At 37.8% G+C, this 15,024-nt stretch overlaps 1 protein-coding gene across 3 annotated transcripts in view; it reads right to left on the bottom strand.

The window, feature by feature from the left end:
- NADK2 (NAD kinase 2, mitochondrial) overlaps positions 1-15,024 on the bottom strand; it is a 44,724-nt gene that overhangs the window by 25,032 nt on the left and 4,668 nt on the right. For all 3 annotated transcript variants that reach the window (XM_067316500.1, XM_067316498.1, XM_067316501.1), the window contains exons 2-5: positions 6,220-6,308; positions 5,772-5,860; positions 4,173-4,254; positions 2,204-2,287 (exon numbers count right to left, since the gene is read on the bottom strand). In XM_067316500.1, the coding sequence (XP_067172601.1) occupies positions 2,204-2,287; positions 4,173-4,254; positions 5,772-5,860; positions 6,220-6,308 (344 nt within the window). The remainder of the gene's footprint in view (positions 1-2,203; positions 2,288-4,172; positions 4,255-5,771; positions 5,861-6,219; positions 6,309-15,024) is intronic.

Raw genomic sequence — 15,024 nt, 5'->3', positions numbered from 1 at the left:
AAATATTGCTGGTAGAACTCAAGTGCTGTGGACTTCTCAGCCAAGTCTCTACCTCACTATGGAAATATTAGCTTCAGCTGAGCTTTCACACCCTGACTTCCAAGTATTCTACTTGTCTGTGTCCCTCTCCCAATCCGTACTGTTCCCTGCCAAACTCATCCCTCAGTTTTGCTTTCTCTGTGCCTGAACAAAATGCACACAACACTGCCAATGAGTCATTTAAGGAGATACTGTTCCAATTTCTCCAAAACTAGTAGCAGATTTCTACTTTGCTTGCAACTAATGATTTTGAGGCTTTCAGACAGGGAAGGGTCACTGTTTATAACCTGCAAGACCTATGTTCAACTACAGTTTATGTTTTGACTTTGACTGAATTTGTTCTAATTAGATCAAACAGTTCAGTAACCCAAACCGGTTCAAAATATTTCATACTGGAAAACAAAAAAGGGAAGTCACATAAAGGGGATGCACCAAGATTGCGGAGCTCAGTCTTCATCAGTGGTTCCAAAGTTTCTCCTTAACTTAAATTTGGCATGAAAACTGATACGCTGTAGGGAAGCACAGAGAGGGGAAATGTAAACTACTTCAGCATGTAACAGGGGAGCAGGAAATATGTCCCCTTAGCACTACCACACATCCCTGTAAACTCATGCTTACACAGACATGCACAAAGATATTAGTGTAATATGAATCTGGGGAAGGAGGGGAAAAAAAACTGAGCTACTGCAGCCAAGCAGACATTTCCACAGTTCTCTCAGTGACACCACCCAGGTCTCCACCTGAGAATAAATATCAAAGATACAACCAGTCTCCTCCTACTTTAAGTAGTTTAGCTGCTTCCAAAAGCAGACACAGAAAGGCTTTGTGCTGAAGTCCTTGCAAGGGTGAGCAGAACAGCACAGCGACATCCAGATACATCAGGAATACACATTAGCTGTGCTTTGAATCACATAATGAAAGGACATGATGTAACAGTTGCTCCGAGGACTCCAGTAAGAATATATGCTCCTTGCACTGAACAGGTCCTTGCTAAGGGATGCAAGTTTTCAGTCAAACTTATTCCAGAACAATAACCAAAAAAAGGCCTGCTGTTTAGCTCTGATGAGGCTTCAGGTCCGTAACGAGCAACAACAGGAGTGCCAGCAATGTAAAATCTAACGTGACATCCAACAAAACCTTAGAAGCAGTTACAGTATCAGGGAGGTTACCTGCATTAACACTACCAGATTTAATTAAACCATTTAATATGATGGACAGTTTAAAGCTTCTGTTCCCCAAGTCTCAGGATATCAGAGTTAGAAGTACCTTTTCATTTAGTAACACAGATTGAACCATTCGGTTATTTACAAGTCCTTATGACTGTATTAACCTGTTTCTAGAAGCCTCCTCTACTATGCCACAAATAAAATTACACTTCAATCAAGCTACAAATATACTAGAAGTATAAACAAACAAACAAAAAAAACAAATTGCAATGTTTTCATGTGAAAAACTTATTTCTGTTTGATGGTTTGCCACTGTATAAACAATCCAGAATGTTAATACAGCACAGAAAGACTTTTTAAGTAAGTCTATGAAAAACTCCCCTAATGTGCCTTTTAAAATTCATACTGCTTCCTGCTTAATTCAAGTGAGATTCTTCTATTCTAAGAATAGCGAGTACGGAAAGCATCAAGCTAACTTCACTATTGAAAAAAAAAAGCAGCAAGCTTTCACTAACATTACTCTGGTAACAGCACTTAAGCTGTTCTACGTTAGTCACCAAAATGTCAGAAGCATCACACTGACTGTCTCCTAATTATATACTTGATAGTTCATTAGATTCTGCTTACCAGATATTAATATGGCCCATCATTCTACTAAGTATGCTTTCAAGTGTTGAAACACATAAACCAATGCATCCTTCACAAGATTTACAGTTCCTTGTCTAACAATTTGGTAATTCAGAGAAGTAAGTCAACTGCTGAAGGTCATAGAGAAGTCTCTTTGCTGGAACTGGCAGCCAGTTTTATGCTTTGTATTCCAATCCCACTCCCGACCACAAATCCATTCTTCAATATGGTAAACATCTACAGAATTCACAGTTTGAGGCATCAAGATTTTACTAAGCATCATCTCTTCCTTAAGAATTGCATATCATTAATCCTGTCATAATACATGTTTGGGTTGTTTTTTTTTTAAACCAAAGATCAGTGAATCCTACCTGAACTCACCACGATAAAGCTTCTGTAGCGCCTCAGGAAAAGAGTGGGTATATCTCACAGGCAAGCATAAGTGGCCCTCTGATCTGGAAGCAAAAAAGGAATAAAGACAATGAAAATGACAGTATAACTTCTGAGATTTCATCCCTTAAAAAAAACAACAAAAAACCCCCCAGCTCTATTGGTTACATGAAGCAAAGCTAGACTTTTGACCTTTATGATACCACAACTATGACACTGTACTATTCCTACATACATAACACATTAGCAATATTACAGATCTTTCAGGCCCAAGGAAAAGTGGAAGGGAGGCATGATGAGCTGTCTTCCACATTTCCCCTAAAAACTTCCTGTTAAGCTAGTAATCCTGCAGAAATATGTTGGTACTAATATAGCTCCTGTCACCATAGTTCTATGCAAGGAACTTCAGCTTAATAAACTTTCCAAGTTAGAAAGAATATTTTCTCCATTTACAGGTAAGTTAGTGATAAGAGACAGGTAAGTGGCATGCCTAAAGTCAAAAGAATCTCATGTCCAAGCCAGAAAACCAAACACTGATCCCCTTTCATGAATGATATTTGATAACTTGAAGGCAGTTGTTATTTGAACTCTGCTATTCAGGCTTGATACTGCAGAGTATCTATTCACAGCATTTGAAAAGTTCTGGAAGAGGAGTAGGGGCTGGAAAGAATTAAACGCTTTTGGCCATCACTTTCTCATCAGCTAAGATTAGATTAATAGGGAACATCAGAAGCAGAAACCCAAGTCTAGAAGTCTCAGACAGAGCCTTGGTGCCTTCTGAGTTTTTATTTGCCATCCATTTGAAGGTTATGCTAACCAGGCAGTGCTAATACACTGTACCCACCTGCTCAAATCAATCTTATTGCTAGGTGAACACAACTTGTGGGGAGTTATAAGAGGACAACTAAATGCCATTAACTGGCTGAGGAGACAGTGTCCTCTGAAGTATGATATGATTTACATGAAAGAACCAGTGGCAAAGAAAAAAAAAAAAAACACAAAACAAAAAACAATTTGTTGAGGCCCTATCAGATTTCCAATAGGATTTACCTTCTTGATAAACAAATTAAGGTTCTGAATATTCAGGCACCACTCTTTTTTTTTATTATTATTTTAAAAAGAGTTCTGCATTTTCCAGTCACTATTCTATACTGCCATTTGTAACCTGAAGCTTTTGGTTAGTAATACAAGTTAACTGGCTCTGAGTGCCATTACACTTGTGTGTGAACAGAGTTGTGGCAGTTTAAGAAGTTCTTGCTTATCCAATACTTTTAAAGTTCTTTCAGATGGGACAGGATAACTCATTGTGTACATTTTTGTAATAAAAAAGTAGTAATAGGTTCCCTTTATCTCTATAATCCACTAGAACAGACATTTATGTTGCCAAATGCCAGTGGAGGTGGTAAAAAGCCACCTGAGGGGAAGTAACAGGTCCTTGCAGGCCTGTTTGGAACCAGAATACAAACCTATCCTGTTAGACACACTCCAAACTTTGGTCCAAGAGCACCTACTTGTTCTGGGCTACAGAGTGACCACGAGCAAGAAAGTACACCCTGAAAAGTCATTCTGGGAATATCTACTTAACATACACGTTCATTTACTTTAATTAACAATCAGTTATCTTACACTGTCACTCCAAACAATTCCTGCTACTGAAATAACTGCACAGTCAACCTCCTTTCAAACGTGCTGCTACTTTGCTCTGGAGCTAGCATAAATTCACATGGTGCCATACTTACCGATACTGTATTTTGTAGGGAAAAAGGTTGTTTGAGAAGATGAGAAAAGCCACTCCAGTTTAAAAGGACTTCTCATTTTAGACAGCAGTTTCATCTAACACTACCAAAACTTCATATTCAATGCCTTTTCTTCATATAATGAACATGATGAAATAGACACATATGGTGCCTGATATTAAATGAAGTATTGCTTTCCCAAATGTGTTCTTACCTTTCAGGATCAGTATTTACTCCAATAACTGGTTTAAATTTATCAAAGACCTTACTGGCTGCCAGCAACATTGTACCATCACCTACAAGAAAAAAAGCAAAAAAAAGTTAGTTTCACTTAACATTCTAGAATTCCAAATAAAATAATCTTTCATGAATTGAAGCATTGTTATTACACACTTTCATATCCACAACTGATTAGGTAAGTTGCACAAAAATAAAATGTAACGGGAAAATTACTGAAACTATTTAAAACTGGATAGTGACAACCAAATTCAAGATGACAAAAATGATTGAAAAAATACTACTCCTCTGACGGCTGTACATACCCAGGCAATTGAATTTGGCAGAAGCAAGTTTGAGAAGAACAGGTAAGAGAAATTCTTTTTAATAAAAAATGTTTACAAAATACTATCAGACCCACAGGAGACAGGAAACAACATAATACCAGATCTTATATGAATCACATGGAAACAGTGGCTTTAGTTCTTTCTTGGTTTTCTGCTAGAAGACACAATTTAAAGGTCTTATTTGGTTCCAGAAACACATAACTGGGAAAAAAATCTTAGATAAAACTGTTTAAATAGAAATCTAAGTGCCTCTAGTTTCTTCAGATATGTAGCAATCTCTTTCCTGTTCCTTAAACAGAAAGACAACTATAATCCAAAAGAGTCTTTGCACCAAGCTATGAGTCCTGAAAAATTTAGATGGTGTTGTTTAAAACATTACTATTTCCTAGTCGCTGGCTTCATAACTATGCCAGATGTTGCCATAGCCAAGTTAGCAGAGGAAGCATTCACACCTCCCTTTAATTTCCAACTTAGAAGAGTCTGCTGAATCTACAGAAGTGTATTAGGGTACTTCAGGTATGAACACGCATCCCTTTCTACAAATTCTGAGTGTAGTAACCATTAGTCAAGAGCAAGGTGGACTCCAGGGGAGGAGAGAAAGGCAGAATGGAGCTGCAGCTCATTGCTTTTCTGAACATGAATCAGACCCCAGGAACATGCTGCAGTACTTGCAGCAAAACACAAAATAAAACTGAACTGCTGCCACCCAATGTTACATAGAAAAAATCAGGTTAGTTTCTCTATTGGTCATTTAGAAAGCTCTGAGCAGCTTCACAGGCTGTTCAGAAGTTGCATACTTTTACCTGTACCATCCAACTAGATACTCCAGTCACTGCAATAAGTGTGAAAGCAAAAAAAAAAAGTTTGGGAAGGGGAAGGGAGAAGTAAAACATTAGTCTTCACCTCACACACCTAAAACCAGAGAGTAGGGTTTAGGGCTATATGCATATGACATCAAATATTTCATTCTCTTTAGCTGAAAGCTATAGTAGACTTCACAATTGTCTTACACAAGGTAATACTAAATTTTTCCAAAGTAGGCAAGCATTGGCAATCACCTCCTAATGCTACAAATACTAGAGGAGGAGAGGATGGTCACAATGATTGCATTTTTTCCTGTTTTCTGACAGTTGCATCAGCAATTTCTTTCCAAAATGGGCATACCTCTAGATGCTTCACACACTGCAAAATTTGAAAGTTTATCTATGAAAATATACTGAAATAAATACTTTCCCACCATAAAGTCATACCTCCTGCTGATATAACAGCATCTGCCCACCGAACTGTCTCTTCATTATATTCACGACGTTTAACAAGACGGACTTCTATCCTCTCGTTCCTATAAAGTGCAGGAAAAAGCCTGAATGTGTCCTATATTGTTCCTTGTCACATCCTTCTGAAAAACTGACATGTAATTAAGGACTAATTACAGTGGTATTTAGTTTATGAGCATTGATTCTCACACAAGTCCTTCACATCTTTTTCATTTGTTTTCAAGGTAATAATGCAGTGTGTTAGTTAAGTGTACTGAGCTAGTTCACATTAAGATTGTTTCAGGAATTACTGTCCATCTACATCACCCTGTTTTCAGTATTGTTGTTTCATTAGCATTCATCACACAAAGCTTGTTTCGTTGTTTAACACAATCCATCGGTATTTGCACGGTTCCTGAAGTCCTCGATACCCATACAATCTTACCGTAAGCTGTCTACAACATGCTCCACATTTTTCGTATGAATGCGATGTCGCTCCAGTAGACCAGCGTAGTTAGATCCCTTCAAGGCAAGCTGTAAGACAGAAAATGATTTTTAAGTAACTAGCCACTACAGTGTGTGCTCTTGGGTAGTATAAACACAAGCTATAAAAAAAGCACACATTTTTTCTCCATAGAGGTATATGCTTGCACTATAAATATTCTATTGGTTACTTCTTCATATACATACGAGTCAGCTGAAGTTCACAGTTGGTATTAACCTAGTTATGTGGCCATGGCAGAAAAGAGCTGTAGAACTTTTTGATAGCCCTAAATGAACATTCAGGCAAGTAGGCCACACTGATTTCTATCCCATTCCAGACGTTTTTCCCCCTGAATTTGCCGAGTAATTTACACTCTAGGTAAATCTACATAAAATGTAGTTATATCAACTATACTACAGTCATACACCAAAATTGTCCAACCACAAAGTTAGCCAGTTACTTCAAGAGTTATAAATGTTGTGCTATAGACAAAGAGGACCACAGACGAAAGCAACATGAATGAGAATTTAAAAAAAAGACATTTTGAAACATCTGGCATGTTAACCTTCAACTTGTATTTGAGTTACAATGGAAAACTGCCAGCTAGTGACAAGAATGACATTTCGCCTGCGCCACCAAAAAAAAAAAAAAGCACGCAAGCTTAAGGTACTATTTTTGATATTGGTCCCAAGAGTACAAAGCAGATTTTCCAAACAAATTCATAACAATAACAAGACAAACAGTATTTAACATTTGCATTCTAGCATCATGCATCTTGGAAGCAGAAGAATTTAAATACTTAAACTTGACATCCTCTTCAGACCAAGCAACATTCATACGGATAGACTCAAATGAACAGGCAAATAGCCCTCAGGCTGAAGATTAGATTTTTTGCAACAAGCTTCTGCATGAACAATTCAGTCACCATCTTTATGCATTCATCCCCTTCCATCCTTCACCTTCATCTGATCTTTTGGGACTAGCACTGTCAAATACATGCTTGTATGCAGGTTAAGCCTGATTTGGAAGCGGAAGAAAGAGGGTACAAAAGGAAGAGGTGCCCTTAAGCTAGAAAGTTAATAAATACATCCACAACGAATGAGACCTTGCTTCAAGCAGTAGCCTGGGCTAGATGGCATCCCAGAGTTCCTTCTAACCTGAATAATTCTACGATTATAGAGTCACTGCTTCCTTTTCACGATCAATAAAAACTCAAGTATTTACCAGTGCAGAAACAAAAGTTCTCCTAGAGTTTGTGCAAAGTAATTGCTCTATGTCAGAAACTTTGAACAGGCACCACCAGCAATTTATTCATGTGTCTTTACTCAAGGTTGCACATCCTTCCAAGAATAAGCGGTACTAGACAGCCACATCTAATCTCATTTCCACACAAATTTCCACACCACAGAACTCTACTGTAGACAGCAGAAGAGTGGCAGGATATGACAGTTCCAGTTAACTGCACTCCAGTACAGATTTAGAAAGACTGCATTTGTTGGCTCACTCACTGATGTCAAGAAATGCCAGCCTCACATGGCCCATTTAGAGTAGAGAGAAGAAAGGAAGAAGATACTCACCACCTGCAGTAAAAATCTGTCCCTGAACACTGTAGCCCTGGTTTGCTAGCACAGGGATTTCCAGTGGTGCTCTCTGGAGCACAAGTTGACACTGCTCAACTGCCAGAAGGAACAGGAAATCTACAGCACATAACCTCTGCATAACAACAACTGTGTTACAAAATCAAACTCTCATTCATGCCTCCTCTAGAAATATCTGCTGTGATTAAAACTCTTGCCAACAAGCACCTGACAAGCAAATTGTTGTTACAGCACATGTTTTTCAAACTATTTCCACAGACTATTACTTCCACACACAACAAAAACTGCAAACTCCATCTTGCAATTATTTACCTCATTTATTTACCTCATTTGTCAGCATATTCCCTTTCAACTTGGTCCAAGAGAGCTTTTTATCTCAGAACAATGACTTAGAGCAATGATTCTTTGTATGATCATTTGTACGCATTTGAGCTACCAGCTTCAGTGGTATCATTTCAGCTATCATTTCATTGGTATTACTAACAAGAAGAGATTAATAATTTAATAGCTGTAGAACTGAATCTGTTCTGTAACTTGTATTTGTCTTAGATATTTTAAATTATTTCATCAACAGCTTCAGAGAGAAGAGAACAAGAGAAAGTTCAAACAAGCTTCCAGTATCCAGATGACTGGCTGAAATAAACTTCTGTGGTATACCACTACTCTTGCTAAAAGCAGCATGCAGAACTGGTATTACGTATGCAAAGGTCTCCTCTTTGAATTTAATTCTAGAAGAATAAGCAGGTATCACTAGGCAGCACAACCAAATAAAAGCTAGGGCCTCAAGTTTAAATGGGTAAGCTGTATCTACAGGGTTACTGAATCATGTTCATTTGCAAAAGGCTCCAGAAATTAAAACAATCTGCACGTTTCTAGCCTCATCCTCCTAGAGCTCAGTGATCAAGAACTCACAAGTTTAGTTCATTTAAGAACTCAGAGTGACAGCCTGCCTGAGCCAAACCACGAGGGGCCTGTAAGTTTACCGGTACAGTACAAGGAATCTAATATAAAACACAAGAGACATGAAAACTTAGACTGTGATACACTTTCAGAATCTCTAAACTGAAGACTATCTTCCTAGATACAGGCTGGAAAACAAAATGCCAGTCCTACAGAGCTAAGGAGCTTCAAACTGGAGTACACTTGGAATTTAGTAGTGTTAAGAAGTTGTAAAAAGCTAGGTGAGGGGAATATTTAGGTCTGAGCCCTGCACTACAGGTAAATAATTTCTTCCAATGGTTATCAGGAAAGACCAATAAGGGAAAAGCAAATTGAAAAGTACTAATGAAGGAAAGCTGCTGTTCTTTATCCACACAAAGAGAGAATAAGGGCAGGACGCACAGGAAATGACACACCAGAGGACAAGAGCAATCAGCTAAAGGGGACATCACACCGATATCTAACAGCAGCAGTATTCATGGAGAGTGGGAAGAAACAAGTACAACCGTAGTAGCCCTATTAATCTGTCCTCAACAGCATGCAAGGTTGTAAAATAAAACACATGAATATAAACATGAGACCACTATTCTAGCTAAAAGTGCATTAGCACATTAAAAACCAGGGACAAATTAGCCAAAAATACGTTTAGACGTAAGTTCAATAGTGTTCTTTAATATCACAGCAGAGGGACATTGCAAAGCAGGCTTCCAGAAGTAGTATTCACTGGAAAACTAGTAAGGATTTTTTTTCTTAATAATCCCCAGTAGAGAAGGCCAAGACTGAACGTTGGAAAAAGCTCTTCTCACCCTATCTTCCTGCATTATTCTTTTTAATGAAAGGATAATTTTTCATAGAAGAAAAGACTCCTTTAAGAGTCTTCTAGGCAAGAGACACTTATTTGATTGCTTTTCATCTTGCATCTTAAATCTCATCTCTGGTAAATCTCACACCACATGTTCTGAAGAGCAGAACTTTTTCTAAAGTAATACCATCAAGTAACAACGCTCTGCAATTAGGGCATGGTTTGTAGCAACAAATACAAAAGAAACATGTAGCCAAGTAAGGTCAGAATATCCCCCGTTGTCTACATATGTGGATTATGATTCTTGATTTAGAGAACAGGGAGAAGAAAAGCCACAGAAGTTTTAATAACCTTCACTGCCTTAAGCATTAGGATAAAATAGTATGCTCTCAGGGAACCAGTAAGGTTGTGAATATTGACCCCATTCCATTCACAACTTTGCTCTGGCTGTATCTTCTAAATTTTGCCTCACTACACTAAGATAAACAGAATCTTTTCAGATGCATTTTGGAGATTGTGTGTGTGTGTGTGTATACATATATTATATATGTGTATACACACACACACACACACACACATATATATAAAATATAGTTTTGCTATTACTAGGCTTATCCTGAATTTACAGGACTAAGCTTCACGTTATCTTAAACTGTCATTTGCAGCAGGATGGGATTAATGTACTGGTAGACCAATCGGTTGTTTTAAGTCTACTATTCATTCAGGAGAATAAGCTAAACTAAACACCTGACCAGAAGCAGAAAACCATAGATCGAGAAATGACTAATCTCCCAAATTTCCAAAATAAGTCATGTCACTGTGTCATGTGTCGCCACCTCCCCACCCCCACCCCAAGAAAACAGAAAAATGAGAACAAGTTATTGGTTTCTATTCCATCCAAATTCTACAGAAAGAATCATCAAACAAATAGATTCAGAAAGCAGCAGCTAAATACAGAAGACAAGTCTGAATTTTAAGCTATTACTACCACTACAGGTGAAACCATCTAGCCAGTATTAAGTATCAGAGTACAGAATTCTAGAGAGTCCCATATTTTCAGAATTTTTCTCTTGAGTTCAACTGCATCTCCCAAGAATGGACAGTTAGTATTTTGGGTTTTAAAAAGAAATAGGCATTTATTGTGACAGGACCATGGAACAATTTTTATTCCTTTTCCAAAAGAGTGGTAAATTTTGAGCCAGACACAGCTCTGAATATGGCATACACTTCAAGTAATACAATAAGCTTTTGGTTTCCCTTACAAATAAGGAACACTGACTCAAAACTTGCTTAAGTACCAAAATCTTTAAGACTTTGGTAATCTATAGGAATTTAGTAATTATATTTATAAGCATGCAGGTAATTTTTCCTTCTTCACTACTAAAGTTAAAAACACAGTCATCTCTGTGTTGCTAAAACAAATCCAGTTTTCCTCATAAGTCAGGCAGAAACTAACTTTTCAAGACTTCCAATCATATATTAAGCTTTCCTATTTTGTATTACAAATAATCCACAAACAAATGAAGTGGGATTAAAGTCCAATTCAGTTTCTGGATTTTAGAGATTAAAGTGTAAAAGAGAAAGGTAAAAGCAAGAAACTGAGCCGTTAGTTGTGGTAGAGCCTGCTCAGTAGCAATCTGCAGCTTAGAGGCATTTCAGGCACTCCACAGAAAAAGGTCTGCTAGGAGTACAGTCCCAGGAAGCCTGAACCACTACCCTCAATCTTTAGAGGGTCTTCTAGCATCAGCTGGAACTGACAGAGGAGCTCCACTTTGTGGTTTTATACTACAGGTGGCCAGGTGTGGATCCGACACAAAACCCTTATTATAAATGTAGGACAGTATGGCCACCCTCGATTTCCTCTAACTGGAGAAGAGTTATCGAGCAGAAATAGTCACTAAGACACATATAAACTTCAGTTGCTGTATTTATACTAGTGATCCTGAACTACTGAAGACCCTAACTGAAGTTACTTGACTTCTTAAACTTCTCAAACTTCTTAAAGGTGAAGTGCTTTCTCCTACTTGCTTTTGAACCAGAAATACTAAACATGTGAAGTCTGATCTTTCCTGGTTTTGCTAGAGAAAATGAGATGGTGGGATCATCACATTTGCAAAAACATATAGTCAAATCTAAGTCTTTACTGAAAAATTTCAGGCTCAGAGAACTGATGCTTTGTTTGATAAGCCTCTGGCTCAAACTTCCGCTAACAGGCCAAGCTTTGGCAGAGTCATGCTTTCAGTACTAGTGGATTAACCCATTTTGGGACACAGCTCCAGGTCCCAGGAAAACTTCAGACAAAATAGTTTCAGATGATTGAATAGTTTTTAAAACATTTATATAAAATACATAATCTACAAATCCACTAGAACAAGTTGCCCAGAGAGGCTGTGGACTCTCCATCCTTGCAGATATTCAAGAGCCGTCTGGACACAATCCTGGGCAACATGCTCCAAGTGACGCTGCTTGAGCAGGCGGGTTGGACTAGATGATCTTCAGAGGTCCCTTCCAAACTCAATCATTCTGTGAAATTAAAAGCCTTGCTTATAGTACAGCTCTAATAATAATCATCATTTCCCTCAGCAAAGAAATGTGCAACTTTTCAAAAATACAAAGTCCTACTGAGAATCAGCAACCCAGACTCAAGGGAGGTTTAAGTTCTCCATGAAACTTGAAACATGATTCAAGTTTTCGATTTCAAACTAGTGCAAAGTTGCAAGCTGCACCCAGTTCCTCCCTTCCTTCCCAGTCTGGTTTATTAGTTACTACATAGGTCTTTAAGTGCTTGCTTACATTAACAGTGGTAGGTACACTGACCTCTATGGGAGATGAGTACCTACCATAGAAGAAAGGTAATAGGTTGGTCATACCTTGAGCAGCACTCTTGCCCATCTACTGTTCACTGATGAACTAATCAGTTGTTAGTTGCGCAACAGAGTTCCTAATAGTTTGACTTTTCTAGGTTCTAATAGTTTAATACATCATCCTTCATGCCTTGGAAGCCCAGGGGCTGTTTTAACTAGGAAGCTTTTGGTCACACTTTCCACATTTTTCTTAAATTAGACCACTCACTTTCATCATATAAAGCAGTAGCTTCTCAAATGCTACAGCCTTTGTATCCATTATAAAGCAACGATTATAAAGCGTTTTGCAGATTGTAACATTTTGTATTCCAGTATTTCTGTATTAGCTGACCTCAGTAATTTCTTCACTTGGTGAAGTGAGGCTGGCAATGATTGCTTTCCTGAAGCTTAAAAAAAAAAAAAAGCTGCTTTAGGGCAAGAGTTTGAGCTATATATTTGAACAGAAGTGTCAAAATATTTTCTAATTCTTCATCTGTCACATCAAAGTATTATTGTTCTTTTAACCACAATTGAAGAATACACGCAGTGGTTTGTAATTCAAAGGCTAACAGAGCACAGAGCAAATTGTGGTGTTATCTATAAACAATTTGGTAACTACTTTCTGCATTAATAGGTTTCTTAAAATCCAGTGCAGCCCAGGCTATTGAATCATTCAGTTCTCATTAATTCAGCAGGACACTAACATAACAATGTCATAAATCACAACTGGCTAAGTAGTTAAAAACAATATTAAAGATACTTCCGAACAACCTACTTCTTGGCTGTACTTAGAATCAGATGCTTAGCGAGATAGCCCATAAAGTTTAGCTTGGTTAAGTACACTGAAGGGCCCTATATTTGCATTTAATTGCTTCATATGACGAAGTGTATTTGAATGGGGTGCTGGAAAAACAAGCATTATGGAAAAAGGAATTGACTGCATTACATCTGTTTCCATCATTTTCCAGACTCCTCCTGTGAGGGAAAGGAAACAGAAGAGATTTTTTTTTTTTTTAATAAAACAGAAGCAACTAAAGTTATCCAGCACTAAGGCAATTTCATATAATTTCTCCATAATTTTGCAGGTTTTTATTTGGTGCACAAGAACTCACAAATTCCAGCTGAAGCTTTCCTATCTGTTGAGAGATGCTCCTCCCTTCCTGACCAGCCCCCCTCAGCATGGTTTTGGTGCCATATATTAAAGATGAGTGCCTCCACTTAAAAAAAGCTGCTAACAGGATATCTTTTCTCCACTCAGCCACCAGTTTTCAAGGAGGCTGTATGAACTTCATTGTTGGGATGTCCACCCCTGACAACTTGTTGCAGAGGTACAGAAGAAACAAAACTTGTTTCAGACCTCCTACTCCTTGCTTTCCCTCCCTGCTCAAAATAAAGATGCAGAAAACATGGTCACAGTGAAGTATCAACTGTGGTCCCCACTGAATCATTTCCCTCTAATTAGATCAAAACCAACATAACTTTTTGTCTGACAGGATGTTTTCAAAGGCAGTTAAAACTGTCTATTAAATGCATTAATATTGTGGTGTTTGGACAGCTAACTTTGTTAATCTTCCCTAAATACTTTCCAGCAGTGAGAAGTTAGAGCAATTGACATGTCATTACCAAACTGAAAAAGAATGGGACTCGGAGGAAATCAGGCTTATCTACTACTGACACACTAAGTTCTCTCAGTTTATATTATGAGGACAGCAGTGCTTGCTCTGTATGGATTTTCTAAGAGACACTAAAGGGTAAGTTGCCTTCAAATGCTTTTAGCACATATAGTACCTTTAGGTACTATTAGTTGACCAGACTGTTAATTTTTTTTAAACCAGCTGTCTTTTGATGCTGTCCCAATAACTGGCTCAGAGAAAATTCAGAATGCTGTTGATTCTAGTAAGCAATCTGGTTGTATGGACTTATGAGAATGACTAATATTGAACTTGCAGCTGGTAACTGCAAGTATTAGAAATTCAATATTCTCTTTAAATCTCATGAAGAGAAACAAAATAGCTTCCTGTGTAAACTGATGCATAGAATTTACTGATGCCATACTTTTTAAAAGCATGATTTTGGGTCATTCTTCTCTTCAGGTATTAGAAAAGAAACTTCTAGTTATTACAGGTCTCTAGTCTCCTTTCTAGAGACTTCTGAAAACCTCTCCTGTACAAGGACTTTCAGAGCTCTTAATCACACTTTTCAGAATATTTCAGATTTACTAATGATGATAATCAGATGTGTTTAGGTAAGGTTAACAGATTTAAGGCTTATTTTTAAGAGTCTGAGAGTACTTGCCACAAGACATATCCAAATCACTTGAAACAAGCATACATAACGTATGTAGAAGAGGCAATGAAGGATTTAATCTTTTACAGCTCTACTAAATACTCTTTCAGAGTGTTTGCTTCTGCTCTCCATTGCTCTCCTCCATCTGTTCCTTTTTTTGGTCATCAGGTCTGTTCCTTCACCTTTGTCTCTATTCACACAGAGAAAGAATTCAGGAATTCTCAACTTGCAGCCTTGATTTTGCAGGATAGTGCAACTCACCTGGTGTGTCAAAAAAAGCCACAGAAGTATTTAGGAT

Source organism: Apteryx mantelli, chromosome Z, assembly GCF_036417845.1.
Source record: "Apteryx mantelli isolate bAptMan1 chromosome Z, bAptMan1.hap1, whole genome shotgun sequence".
In the NCBI taxonomy this organism is placed as follows: domain Eukaryota; kingdom Metazoa; phylum Chordata; class Aves; order Apterygiformes; family Apterygidae; genus Apteryx; species Apteryx mantelli.
This window is presented reverse-complemented; position numbering and strand designations above follow the sequence as displayed.